Source organism: Sinocyclocheilus grahami, unplaced genomic scaffold (genome assembly GCF_001515645.1).
Source record: "Sinocyclocheilus grahami isolate Dianchi unplaced genomic scaffold, SAMN03320097.WGS_v1.1 scaffold2.1, whole genome shotgun sequence".
Lineage (NCBI taxonomy): Eukaryota > Metazoa > Chordata > Actinopteri > Cypriniformes > Cyprinidae > Sinocyclocheilus > Sinocyclocheilus grahami.
In genome coordinates, this window is record NW_015505181.1 from 3501322 (window position 1) to 3516525 (window position 15204).

Below are 15204 nucleotides of genomic sequence, written 5' to 3' on the forward strand. Positions count from 1 at the left end.
GTGAATACTGTCTGTAAGCCATTGTTAATATAATAATAATAATAATTATTATTATTATTATTATTGTTGTTGTTGGTGTTAAATGACCTTGAGGTTGTCTGCAGTTGTCACTAGGTGTAAGCCATGGTAAGATAATAATAATAATAATTATTATTATTATTATTGTTGTTGTTGTTGTTAAATGACCTTGAGGTTGTCTGCAGTTGTCACTGGGTGTAAGCCATGGTAAGATAATAATAATAATAATAATGATGATTATTATTACAACTACAAGACCTCAGAAATCTCAAAGTATCACTAACTTTAGGTTGTCTCTCTGATTTCAGTCCCCCCTACACACTATACCTTTGCAGGTATATACAAAGGGCAGACAAAAGAAGGGGTTTAGCATTTTCCCAGAGATGAGGAAAGAAACCGTTAGTCTAAAACTGTTAGTAGTTCTATAGGAAAACAGAACAGAAACACTAGTAAGACATGAAAAGGGCCACTATTTGTTAAATGTGTCAGTGCGTGGCAAAAGGGTTTGTCTAGCAGTTGTGACAACAGTTGCTTCAGTTTAGCTATCGTACAATAAAGAAACTGTATGACATCATCTGCTGAAAACTTCTATATCCCAGCTACATATTTGCCAAATCTCTTATATAAACTCTTAAAAATCACAGAATGAACTAATTGTGTTAAATATTTCTGGGTCCACTGCTTCGAGGACAAAATCTTTTCTAGAACAATTGAAAACAAACAGCCAATGTTTCCGATTACATCCTAATCCCCATTTAAAACTGCAACCACAATTTAATTTGCCACTGTTGTAAGGTTAAGAGGAAAAAAATGAAACCACTGGTGGCACAACTTTCTACAGATGAGAGAAACTGGTGTGAACAAGCAAGTAGTTATTTGGTAACATTCCACTGATAGCTTCCAGAAATAATCAGGGTGAAGATACACTGTTTTATTCATAGCATGTCACTCTTAACATGGTAATTACCAGCTGCTGAGGGGTGCAGAGTACGACAGTGGTTTCACCGAATTCATTTAGCACAATAAATCAACAACTACAATAGAGAAAATCACTATAATTATATCATTTACCAAATTCTCCATTTGGTCAGAAATCTTTATTGTTAAAGGCAACTGCTGTTGATTTCATCCAACAAGAAACTAGCTTACAAGGAACAGATGGATTTGATTTTGCACATTATTTTTAATGTGAATCCCTGCTTTGATTTGAGAAGCCGTTGACCCGATGAAGCCATGTTGAGAGAAGGCAAATACACAACTGCTAATCAGAGTAAAACATCCAGAAAGAAAATTTCACATGCGGTCTAGTCTTTTGTATTTCAGACCGAAAGAAAATGAAAAAGAGGGAGATTTGCAGAAGGAGGGGTAATGTGAGTTTTTGAAGAGGAATAGCGAATAGCACATTGTTTGTGTCAGATAATCCAGAGCGGCTTATCTGATCTGTGCCTGCTACAGGGAAGCACTTACCCTTCAGTCCGGCTACAAGAGAGCAGGGTAAGAGGGAACAAACCAGAGTGACATATAGACTCGCCTGGACCAGAGGACAGAAGACAGCAAAGAGAGAGAAAGAGGAAGACTATTCCCTTTACACAGTAAGCAAAGCATGAGAGAAGGAGGATCTGATACACTTATTCATGCACACAGAAACGATTATCTGAAAGAAAGAAAGAAAGAAAGAAAGAAAATATGCAAAAGAAAAGCATAAGTGAAAGTAAAAAAACAGAACAAAACACTGAGTGAAAAAAGCAAATAAACAGAAAAGAGTGATGAGCAATGAATAAAGGAGAGAAAATATATGCAAAAGAAAAGAAAAAGAGGGAAAAGCAAAAGAATAACAACAAAAAGAAATAAATATATACAAAAGAAAAGCATAAGTAAGTGAAAGTAAAAAATAAAAACAAAACAATGAGTGAATAAAAGCAAATATACACAAAAGCTAAAAAGAGTGAAATAAAAACAAGAGTGAATGAAAAGCAAAAGTAAAAGACGGCTTATATAAGCAAGATAAAAGTGAAAGAGTGAAAAACAAAAGAAAAACAGCAAAAATAACTAAATAAAGAAATAGGCAGAAGAAAAGTGCAAACAAACAAGTGAAAGAACAAATATGCAAGTCAAAAGCAAGAAAAAAGAGCAAAATAAAAACAAAGAAAAAAGACAGAAAGAAAGAAAGAACAAATGGGCAAAATAAAAATTAATTAATTAATTAATTAATTAAGCAAAATAATAATAAAATAAAGAAAGGACAGGTATTAAAATGTATCAAAGCAAAGAATATGTAATGATGATAAGTATGTGGGATGCAGGATGAAAGATTTCTGACAGAATCAAGCGGTGCAGATGAAAACAGAGTGCGATTATTCTCCCTTTTTACGGCACCAACACAGTAAGTAGTTACTGTGCTCAGGAGGTGAATGAAGGCTGTTGAGATTACACTTATAGGACATTAACGAGCAGTAGAGTGAAACAGTGTAAAAACATCAGCAGTGCACTGTTTAGAACAGGAACTTATTTCACCAATGATATACAAAGATTCCACGTAATAGTGTGACTGCAATGAAGCGTGTCATTACAAATGCAGCTCTGGCCCTGTGTGTGTGTGTGTGTGTGTGTGTGTGTGTGTGAGAGAGACTGCAGTCAGCATATGTGGAACTCTAGAGTCTATGTATTCAAAACTTACAGAACTGAGAGATGGGAGCATCAAGCTGTGGTGCTGTCCCTCCTTTGGCGTTGAGTTTCTGCACCTGGGTCGGCGGGATGGGTTTGTGGGACTGCCCTGTGGCACGATACATCGCTTGAACCCACAGGATTCGATCTTGCTCATCATCGCTGGCGAAGATCACAGTGTCTCCCTCCTTCACAGCATTGAAGAACGTCCGAGCACCATCCAGACCTGCATTCAACATATTGTTCATCATTCATTCCATTCACTTTCAACGGAATTAAATAAATTACTGTGTAATCAAAAGTGTGAAAAATGACAATAGAGTAATTTGAACCTTTTAAGGTACATGGTAGCATGGTTGAACTAACAATACTTTCACAGCATTTTTAAAACTTGTATTAAACTCTACATTTAATAATACATTAATTATGCATTGATTTATTTATCTATGTATTTATTTAATTATTTTAATGACAGGAAACTACAGGGAGAGAGAGTAGGAATGGGATCGGGACATAACACAGGATGGATGTGAACCTGGGTTTCCAATTTAGGAGCAACATACACGATGTACATACATTTTTGACATTAATTCTTATGTATTGTGCACTAAGATTAACTAACAGTGAACAATAGCATATACATAAACACATTATATAATATTTAATGTAAATTTTCAACAACAACAACAAATCACATTAATCATAATTAAATGCTGTAAAAGATATTGCTAATTATTAGTTGCATGATCGCCAAAACATTAGGTAATATTACCATAGATTCTGCAATGTAATGTAGTAATTAAATTACATTAAATTATATTTTTACTTGACATTAATGCATTATCAACTAAAATGAACAGTGAATAATAGCATATTTGTAAACTGATATTAATCAAAATTATACATTTATTAATCAAGATGACTTATATCATATAATCATTTATTAATCCAGATTAATTATATCATTAATTGATAATAAGAAGAAATGTTTCTTGAGCACCAAATCGACATTTTAGAATGATTTTTGAAGGATCATGTAACACTGAAGACTGGAGTAATGGCTGCTGAAAATTCTGTTTTCTGGATATAAATGTCAGAATTTATTTTGATATTATTAGTTAATAATAATAATAATAATAATGTTACAATGATTATTAATCAAGATTAATAAATGCTGTAAAGATATTAGCAACCAATGCTTAAATTAATATTAAATTCATATTGATGTTTAGAATCTTATTTTACAGTAATTTTACAGTAATTGCTTTTGTTTGTGTAACCTAATGTAGTTAGGTTGTTTCAACCATATTTAAAACATATATTACTTTATTGTTATAAACATATAAACATTCTACTTTATTTATCAGTTAATATAATATAGATGTGGCCACCTGAATCACATTTTTTGGTTATCTCATAAAACATTTTTACAGAGTAATTGACCTAAATGAACAGATATTGTTTGATATTGAAATAATTGTTATAATTTATTCCATTTATGCCACAATACTTAGTATACAGTGTTTGATTATGTGTAGACTATAACAGATTCATTAGTCAAATATCAGATGACATAAAAATAATAAAACATGTAACTGCGCAGACACTATAAGACCGATCAGACAACTCATGTACACTGTGCATAATGTTTTATGCAAAGATACAGAAGGTTTCAATGAAAGATAATTGATCTAAACTGGTTAATTACCAGAGTTTATTTAACATTAATAAAATGAGTCACCTATTCCTTGGGAATAAATGGTATGGTGTATGGATCCTACAAACACATGCCACCTGCTGGTCTAAGAGGTATTTCTATCCACCTTATTTTGCAATGCTGAAGTAAGCTACTTTCTGTGAATGTGCAAGATGTCAGATCCATTAGCCACTATAGGTAAATAAACCTATAGTTCAGAGCGCAGTAAAACTACCTGTGCTACAGTGTGTTTATAATTATAATGATAAATAAAAATATAATAACAAATACCAGTTTACATAATCAAACAGCATAACGGACTGTTTTTGTACAGGTAAAATAACTGTAAGGTGGACAGAACAGGTGAGGACAATATTCCAGATTTGAGTTTTTTTTATCACTGTGATGTCATTGATTGTAGCATTTCGATTGGCTGCAGTGACCTGGCTGAGGGTCGGTGTAATCCACAGTGTATCCGTCCAGTTGGAGAAGTTCAATAGGTTCTGCTTTCTTCTCCCTGTAGCTACACATGGCAAAGGTGTACTGGCTCACCTGGAAAGAATATTGGCACATTAAAGCCACATCACTGTTATGAATTGCACTATTAGAACTGGAAGTGCAAAACCCAAACAGAAATATCTACTTCAGGCTTGTGATAAGGTTCAAACGGAGGGTGGCATCTCAGAGGGAGGCTGTCTTGGTCACTGACAGTGTAGGGTTGGACTTGCAGGGTTTTGTCCTGCCAATCAAATGGGACTGACAGAAGAGTGTGGGATGACACACTGTCACTCTGGATGCGAGTCGTGCAGTTAGGTGCCAGCCATACACACGTTCTACACACACAGACGTGCTGCTGTCAAGACGTTCTCTGGCCTTATCTGCAGCATTACACCAATCCTGCGCCTCCATCACCTCTGCTGAAAGTGGCAGCCCTCTCTCACTCCGTCTCCGAGTGACATGATAAATTCAATGTCATGTGTGTGACGGGCACTTGGGCTGGCTTCGGGGGCCTTATCTGGCTTGGTGGCACCCAGGTGCCTTCGGGAGGCCACTGGGGCATGCACACCCCTCACGCTCGCACACACACATACACACACAATCTCCCATCAATCCGCTGAAGTTCGGGCCTGTCAGAAGCAGAACGGTCGCTGGTGGGGCCATTGACCCGCTATCAAACCGACAGTTAAAGGATTTTAAATGACTTTGCTTTCTGATTACCCCAGCATGCTTTTGCTCTTTTAAATAACCTTGTTATTGTCGATGCTCTGCAAATTGCATTGTGGATGAAGAGAGTGGGAGAGTGGGCACAAATCGATCACTAACGGTGGAAACATAAAGCCGAATGCCAGACACACAACCCGAGCCCCTTCGGGTCACTCGAATGCATTACCATATTCAGATGCGTAAGCCTGAGCCAGAGCATCGGAGATGAGATGAGATGAGGGGAAAGACGAAGCGAGCACAGAGCGTCTGCCCGCTGTTTTGTCACATCGCCTACCAACCATAAAATAATTAGACTTCAGTTTGAATCATAATGCTGGCCTTATGCTGTCAGCTTACTGACAACAAGGGCACTGAGAGGCACAAGGATAGACGATGTGGCTGCTATAAATTTATATGACTATTTATACTATGAAGTATAGAGATGTTATAATAGATATGACTTTTCCTTATTCATAGACTTAAGCAACACCGACGAAACGAAATGGCAGGGTGGAGCCACGGGGAACTCTGTCATCACCTTTTTGTGACACCTTGTTTCAAAGCCAGCCTGTGTCAAACTGGAGCCCTAAATGGTCTACGTGGTCTGGTAATAATCTATGAATAATGCAACAGTGAACTCACACCCACCCTGTAACACAAACCCCACATTAAATGCAGGGGCATTTACATAGAATCATTCAGAGTGTCAATCAAATGCTGGCCAGCCACTGACAGCACTTCTAGCATACAAAATATTTAGTTAAATTAATACTTTTGCTAGTAAAAAAGTAATATATTTAAAATGCATTTATTTCATACTAAACATAGTTCAAACATATTTACCGACGTATCGCTGGAGACTTACTAATTTAAAAATTATAGTTAAACTTTTTTGGAGTACTACTTGTGCACAATACACATTTCTTAATATTGAGTCTAAAATGTGTTTTAATGTCACTATTGATGAGGATTGTATGATCTTTGAATAATATTGGTCTTTAAATGCAAAATATTTAAAGTGTACCTAAAGTATACTTGCACTAGTTCCACTTTAGCACAATCAAATATACTTAAGTATATTTAGTTGGAGCTCAGCGCTACTTCAGCACAATTAAAGTGCATTAGGTACAAAAGTAGTTGTTCCAATTTAGCAGACTTTAAGTACACCACTTTAGTATACTAAAAGTACAATTGCCGGGTATTTTTGTTAAGTACATAAAAATGTAAATGTACTTGTAGTATATTTAGCATGACTTAAATATACTTAAAATAAATTTTAGTATATTTATTTTTCAATAGGTTTATTCAGCAAGGATGCATTAAATTGATCAAAAGTGACAGTAAATACTGTTATAAAAGATTATATTTCAAATAAAAAATGCTGTTATTTTGAAATGTCTATTTATTGATATACATTGATAATAAGAAGAAATGTTTCTTGAGCACCAAATCAGCATTTTAGAATGATTTTTGAAGGATCATGTGACACTGAAGACTGGAGTAATGGCTGCTGAAAATTCTGTTTTGTGGATATAAATGTCAGAATTTATTTTGAAATATATTTAATTGTATATATATAGTTTTGGTTAACATAAGAAACTTAATTCAAAAGCATTACAAAATCTTACCCCCTCCCCCCATTTTTGAACAGTAGTGTATATAAAATATTAATAGTGATAGATAAAAAAAGGATACAATGATGTTAATAACAGATATTAAAGTATTAAATAAACAATTTCCGAAATATACTGAACATACTGTATAATACATTTTATATATATTTTTTAATCTAAATAAAACGTTCAAATTGCCACGACGTATTCTGGAGTTTACGTGTATGTTTATGTTAACATTTACATTTACGAGATGAAGACTAGACAGATGGATGTGTTGACGTTTGTGTGAATACTTACAAAGGATTTAACACGAGATCAACGGAGAAGAAACAACAAAAATCAGAAAGGAGACAAACAAATACAAAGTGTGAAACCAACAAAATCAAACAAACAAACAAAAAACAAAACAAAGCACGGACACAAAAAGCGCATTCTGGCATATTTTCTTACCCACACTGACATTCGAAAACACAAACAGGGCAACGTGTAATGTTTTTCGCTTGCATGCACACAAGCACACAGACACACATGCGCACAAACACTAAGGTGAATAAATAATGTCAGTGTATTGACTGCTGTTTGTCACTTGCTGTAGCCGTAGCTGCGAGCGACTGGTGGGTGTGTGATGTGGGCTCTTTTAGCTGCGAGTGCTGGTCCTTTACTCTGTCAAGCCGCTTGTTAACTTTTAGCTCTCAGACATGTTACAACTCACCACAGAGGAGCTAACTGAACAGCAAAAAATAGAGACAGACATACAAAAGGCTCCATCGAAGTACCTGACACAGTGTTTGTTCAGAAAGAGCCGTGAATCTAGTCTACTTCACTGAAGCAGTTTTGACACATACAATGGAAATGGAAATGCACAGCACTTGATAAAAAAAATCTGAATCAAAAGGGGAGGAAACAGTCTCATTAGAAGTGACACCAAGGTGAAAAAGCACATACCTGCACCAAGACGAAGAACCTCTTCTTCCATCTTTTCCACAGGTTTTTCCCAATGGCCCAAAGGTAACTGTGAACAGATGTAGAGCAGGTGTTGCATCACAGTGTCAAGATATACTGTAGCATGCTGTGTTGTTCTTAATTTGGGTGATAATGGGCCACTGTTGCCTTTCTCTCTGACTTTGCATCACAGAGTAACTCAAATGTAATAAATTATGACAGGGATATTTTAACATCATAAATATATGTTAAAAAAATGTAAAATATTTTTTTAAACACATACAACATTTACAAAAATGTGAACAAAAATAAAAAATAAGTGACTCAAAAATGCACTGAGAAGACATTAATATGCTATAAACAGACAAAATAGGTGTCTGATTATTTAACGATGAGCTATATAGTTCTTTTCAAAATAAAAGTAAGAAAACATTTGCTACAGCAAAGACAATACAGCTATAACACTAAAAATGTGTTGATTAATCAAGGATGATATATACAGTTATTTTAAATGAAATCAAATAAAATATTTGACATTATTTCCTTCAAGTCTGTACACATTGTTTCAAAGCAGCATTAAAGAAAATTGTGCTGTTAATAATTATATTTTTTCTTAATATCTTCATACCTTATAGTCACATTTAGATAACATAGTTTACATTTTGGAACAATACAAGCAATCAAGCTGTGGATATTTTATATATATTATATATATCGCCATTCAAAAGTACACTTGCATATATGCGGATATAGTTGGACACACTGATATATTCAATTTTATAAAATGAGCTGGCAAGAATCAGGCAGTTGAGATTTGTTATATAGTATATATTGCTTGAGTGTATATTTAAAATGAAAAATATCTAAAAGAATGCAAATACATAATGCAACTTTATAGAGGATGACCTATGAGTCTTCCCTCAGAAAGTAGTGTGAGTTTTAATGCAAGCAAAGAAACAGATGTGGATTTTCAGGTGTAGTTTTAGTGCCCCCTAATGGCGAAAACAATAAATTGCACTTTAGGCAAAGGCAGATCTCAATATCTATTTTTAGGACATTACAATGACTGATCTGATGATAAATTTAAGTAAATGACCACTATTACAATTTTTTTTTTAAGTTGAAAAAATCTTTAATTTTATTATTGTTATAAAATGTTAATAATTATTTTATATTTATTCATGTTTTATAATTTTTATAATCTATTGTTTTAAAAATGTATATTTAAAAAATATATATGCTTAGCACTTAGCTCTCTCTCTCGCTCTATATATATATATATATATATATTACAAAATTCATATTGTAAAATAAATCCACATATTGTACATGATTTTCTGTACAGATCTCAAGGTCACTTCAGTAGTTAATAATTTGTTACTTTGTCCACTAGATGGAGCCAAAAGATCAGAAAAGTGTTGAGGCCAAACGTTCATTGGACCAGACAGAGAGTTGTAACTGTTGCCTTTCAGTGTAGGTGAAATGGGTTGAAATGAGAAGTGAGTCTGTGCATGTTGAATCTATTCAACAACTTACTAAAATCTATTCAGTTTTAAGTCAGTGTAGAATTGAATGAAATCAGAAATTAAAATGATGAGGATGTCACTTACCCACAATGCTTCATGTTCTGTGGTTTGTCCATACGGACAGCCAATTTGATCTTCAGGTCATCTGGGCAACCTTTGGCAACAGTCATTTTATGGAGATCACATTGTTTGGGACTATTGGGTGTTGGATGCAACACAACCTGGAATCACATTATGGCAGATATTATTTTTACATTTTTTTAACTTAAAAATATAGTGTGAAACAACATTGAAATTCTAGGAATATATATGTTTTGCTTTTTAAAGTATATAAAAGTTTATAGTTTAAAAGTATATATGTGTGTGTGTGTGTGTGTGTGTGTGTGTGTGTGTGTGTGTGTGTGTGTATATATGTGTGTGTGTGTGTGTGTGTGTGTGTGTGTGTGTGTGTGTGTGTGTGTGTGTGTGTGTGTGTGTGTGTGTGTGCAAAAAAAATATATTACAAAAAAAATATGTAAAAAATTTAAAATGTATAGGAAATATTTAAAATTCTGCCGTTAAAGCAAAAGGGGACATACCAAATACTAATACGTGATATTCATGTTAACTTTTCACTGTTGTGCTGATAATATCATTTGAAATTTTCATCAGTGGTAATACATACTGTATATATTGCATATCTAGCTCAAATAGGAATGTTGGGAAAAGTGGGACACCGCAGCTTTCCAGTAATATCTGTTCCCACCAGTGTTCTGATTCATCGCACATCGGATCCCATTATTTTCTCTATCTCTCACTTCACTTTGAAGTCATCTATCATTTGCATAAGAGCCGACATCAGCAACTTAACTTTCTGTTTTTATATCAGTGCAGGCTTATTGTTTAGAGAGAATGAGTGATAGAGAGAGAGAGAAAAGAGAGAGCGAGAGAGAGAGAGAGAGAGAGAGAGAGAGAGAAAGAGAGAGAAAGAGTGGAATAGAGAGACTCTATGCCTCATTGACTCAGCACTGGATCAAATCCATTAGAACAGCTACAGGCAAGCAGGGGGGCTGCTCATTTCGGAGAGCTTAGCAAAACCATTTTAGTAACGATCACCTCTGAGCTCGGAACTGAGCTCAGATCAGTGCTGACTGCTTAAAGAGTATGGGCTAGAATGAGCTGTGATGGGTTCAGTGTGTGTGTGTGTGTGTGTGTGTGTGTGTGTGTGTCTGACCCGTCCCAGCTCTTTATCCTCCAGTGCCAGCACTCCTGTACTCTCCGTGAAGAGTTTCACCTTTACAGCTGGAAGTGGGTGAGTGGTGGTGAAGTCTCCTTGAGTACCCCAACTAAACAATACAGAGAGAGATTAAATTAGTGGTTTTCAAACTGGTTTTGCAACTAGGAGTGTAAAACTACATGAATAAGATGACAATTGTATGACTAGATTTCATAATCAATTACGATGACTATTATAATAATAATAACAACAACAACAACAACAACAACATGTTACAGAGACCATCTCTGCGCACACACACACACACACACACACACACACACACACACACACACACACAGAGAGAGAGAATCATGATATGCATTTCTTTAAAGCATATTTCACAGCCTGGTTAAAGGGATAGTTCAACCAAAAATGAAAATTCTGTCATTATTAAATCACCCTCCATTTGTTCCAAACCTGTATAAGTTTATTTTTTTGTGTTGATTACAAAAGAAGGCATTTTGAAGAATGTTAGTAACGAAACCATTGATTTCCATCCCCCCCCCCCCCCCCCCATACTATGGAAGTCAATGGCCACTGTCAACTGTTTGGTTACCCATATTCTTCAAAATATTTTAATAAACTCATATAGGTTTGGAACAACTTCAGGGTGAGTAAATGATGACAGAAACATTCTTGGGTGAACTATCCCTTTAACACCTGCTTGGGTTAGTTTGTCGACATGATGCTATCCTTTAGTCTTTTTATTGGATCAATAATAAACTGCACATTATTTTCTTAAAATTACATTTTGAGGCTGTTATTGTAAAGGTTGTTGCATTATTTTTGTTTATATAGTATTTCAATTATTCGATAATTGATGTATAATATTCGACTATAGTGAAAACTGTTCTTCAATTGTCTTTTGACTCAAAAGCTTGGGGTCTTTATTTATTTATGATATTTATCATTTTATTTATCAAGGATGTATTAAATTGACAGTAAAGACATGTATAATTTAAAATAAATGCTGTTCTTTTGAACTTTCTATTCAAAGAATCCTGAAAAAAAAATCCACAAAAAAAGATTATGTAGCACAACAGTTGATAAACACTGATAATAATAAGAAATGTTTCTTGAGCACAAAATCAGCGTATTAGATGATGAAGACGAGTAGGCTGCTGAAAATTCAGCCTTGCCGTCACATAAAAAAGTTACACATTTTTAAATATGTTCAAACAGAAACCATTCTTTAAAAATTAATTAATTAATTAATTAATATTTCCAGCATTGATGTTTTTACTGTAGCCTCTACAGTATTTTTGGTCAAATAAATGCAGCCTCGGCATACATAAGCTACATTTTAAAAAATCTTACCGACCCCAATCTTTTAAATGGTATATTTTCCTAAATGATTACGAATCTTTCCAAAATAATTGAGCTAAATGTAATTGAATTGTGCAAAGGTAACAAAAATGTATCTGCATTGAAGAACATAGAAAAACTTTGATCTGTATATGCTGAAAATATTTTCTTTTTTTCCAGAGGCTTGGTGGTTAATACACACTAAGAAGTGATGCCTATGTAGGAGACATAGAACTGAATCCGGCCTTCTGTACCTATTAATGAAATGGCAAAAATCCAATAACAAGCTTAAAAAAAAGAGCTTGTCTACACACATAAATACCTTTTATTTTGTGGAGAAAGGCTGAATCAACAGGACAAGTATTGCAGCTTTGTTGGCTTGTCTGGCAATGCACTGTGTGTGCATTTGTGCGTACATGAAAGTATTTTTGATGCATGTGTGTGTCTGTGTGAGTGAGTGTGTGTGTGTGTGTGTGTGTGTGTGTGTGTGTGTGTGTGTGTGTGTGTGTGTGTGTGTGTGCTGTGATCCCTTGAGGTGGGGGGGGCACTCATCGGCAATGCACTGTGTGTGCGTACATGCGTACATGAAAGTATTTTTGATGCATGTGTGTGTCTGTGTGTGTGAGTGAGTGTGTGTGTGTGTGTGTGTGTGTGTGTGTGTGTGTGTGTGTGTGTGTGTGTGTGTGTGTGCTGTGATCCCTTGAGATGAGGGGGGCAATCATCTGGCCACAGTGCACATGGGGAACACAGTGCAGTAAATCTCCATGGCAACTCCCTCTAGAATGCCTGGGGGGAGGCTGAGGGTACGTGGATGCTGTGTCTTAAGTATGCTTGTGTATGTTTGTTTGCTGTGTTGGTGTATAGAGCTGTTCAACCTTCCTTCACATCAGCGTCTCAGGGGAGATGTTTGATGCATATTTGGCTCATGGCGTTGAAACAAACTCTTTGGAAGTAACAATAAGTGCTGTTAGCAAGCATGCCATCAATACAAGATCATGGAAACGTTAGTGGAACTTGCTGTGTACTTGAAGGCTGCAGGGGGCACAGCATGTGAACTGTGAACTGCTGTTTAGTATCTATTTATCTATATATCTATGCACACTAAGAAGGCTGCATTTATTTGACCAAAATACAGTAAAACATTAATACTGTGAAATAATATTACAATAACTGTTTTAATATATTTTTAAATTCAGTTTATTCCTGTGATTGTGAAGCTGAATTTTCAGCATCATTACTCCAGTCTTCAGAGTCACATGAGCCTTCAGAAATCATTCTATTATGCTGATTTTGGTGCTTAAGAAACATTTCTTATTATCATCTTTGTTGAAAATGGTTGTTATACAGAAGGACAGCATTTTTTAACAGAAATCTTCTATAACAATGTAATGTTCCTGACTGTCATCTTTCATCAATTTCATGTGTCTTTGCAGAATTAAAGTCTTTCTTTCTTTCTTTCTCTTTCTTTCTTTTTCTCTCTCTCTTTCTTTCTTTCTATATATAAACCTTCTTTCTATATATATAACCCTTCTATTGAATATGTCCTCTAAGGCAGTGGTTCCCAACCCTGGTCCTGGAGGCACCCCAACACTGCACATTTTGCATGTCTACTTAATCAAACACACCTGATTCAGGTCATCAGCTCATTAGTAGAGACTTCAAGACCTGAAATTGGTGCATCAGAGAAAGGAGCCATGCAAAATGTGCAGTGTCGGGGTGCCTCCAAGAGCAGGGTTGGAAACCACTGCTCTAAGGTACCATTATTCATACATAAAATAAATAATTGTTTTGTTGTAATTCTATTAATGCAGAGTTTTTGGGGTAGTGTTTTGGTTTCAGTTAGTCTTTTATAGCTAGATAGCTAGGTAAAGTTGGTAAAACTTGAATGTAAATGTCCTCATAACAATCTGGCATCAGATCTTCCACCTGGTACAGAACAGCTGTCTGATAACACTGATATGACCACAAGCTGTAAATGTGTGTGTGTGTGTGACTTAAACCTGAATACACACAGACTCATGGGGACTCGTGTCACGGTGGGGACCTAAATTGAGGTCCCCACGGGTAAACAAGCTAATAAATCACACAGAATTAAGTTTTTTGAAAATCTAAAAAGAGTCCCCAGAAGGATAGCAAACCAGACATGTGTGTGTGTGCGCGTGTATGTGTGTGTGTGTGTGTGTACATGTTTTTCTATCCTGGTGGGTACTTAAGCCTGAATACACACCAACTCATGGGGACTCGTGTCACCGTGGGGACCTAAATTTAGGTCCCCATGGGGAAACAAGCTTATAAATCATACAGAATTAGTTTTTTTGAGAATGTAAAAATACAAAAAGTTTTCTGTGAGGGGTAGGTTTAGCTGTAGGGAGATATAATAGATGGTTTGTACAGTATAAAAACCATTACGCCTATGGAGAGTCCCCACAAGGATAGTAAACCTGTGTATGTGTGTGTGTGTGAGAGAACAAATCTTGTTCTGCCACACACTGAGGAGTCTTTTAGAATGCTATTAAACCTGTTATTAATGTGCATGCGTCTTCTTACACACATATTTCACATAGGCTTTTTCTCTCATTTGCTCAATGAGTCATCACTATGTGACCATTTGAAGAACAACATTACTGCACTCACATGTTTCACTGGTTCCATGTCTGGCACATATTTTCGACAGGTTACAGTGCTCAAGGCCTAGTGTTATAATTGAATAATTATAAAATCTCACTGTTGCTGGGTCACCATTACATTTCTAACAACAGGTCGCAGAAAAACATAAATCAGAGTGAATCATGACAGTAAAACAGAAGATGAAGGTATTGTCTTATTAACTATTATGCTCTGTTGAGACTAATTTTACTGCTTTTATGCTTGGAGGTTTATGCTCCCTTCAATTCTCCTTTTAATTTGTTTATTTGACCAAATTAAAACCCAGTACACCATATTATTGAAGTATTTATTTTACCCTAAATCACACAT

At 35.3% G+C, this 15204-nt stretch overlaps 1 protein-coding gene across 10 annotated transcripts in view; it reads right to left on the reverse strand.

Moving 5' to 3' along the window:
- The window catches only part of LOC107549847 (calcium-dependent secretion activator 1), a 118766-nt gene that overhangs the window by 47366 nt on the left and 56196 nt on the right, over positions 1-15204 (reverse strand). For 4 of the 10 annotated variants that reach the window (XM_016231125.1, XM_016231279.1, XM_016231207.1 and 1 more), the window contains exons 8-14: positions 10879-10990; positions 9750-9886; positions 8143-8209; positions 7439-7489; positions 4822-4930; positions 2696-2908; positions 1486-1497 (exon numbers count right to left, since the gene is read on the reverse strand). In XM_016231125.1, the coding sequence (XP_016086611.1) occupies positions 1486-1497; positions 2696-2908; positions 4822-4930; positions 7439-7489; positions 8143-8209; positions 9750-9886; positions 10879-10990 (701 nt within the window). The remainder of the gene's footprint in view (positions 1-1485; positions 1498-2695; positions 2909-4821; positions 4931-7438; positions 7490-8142; positions 8210-9749; positions 9887-10878; positions 10991-15204) is intronic. The other 6 variants (XM_016231686.1, XM_016231619.1, XM_016231557.1 and 3 more) reach the window with 2 other exon arrangements.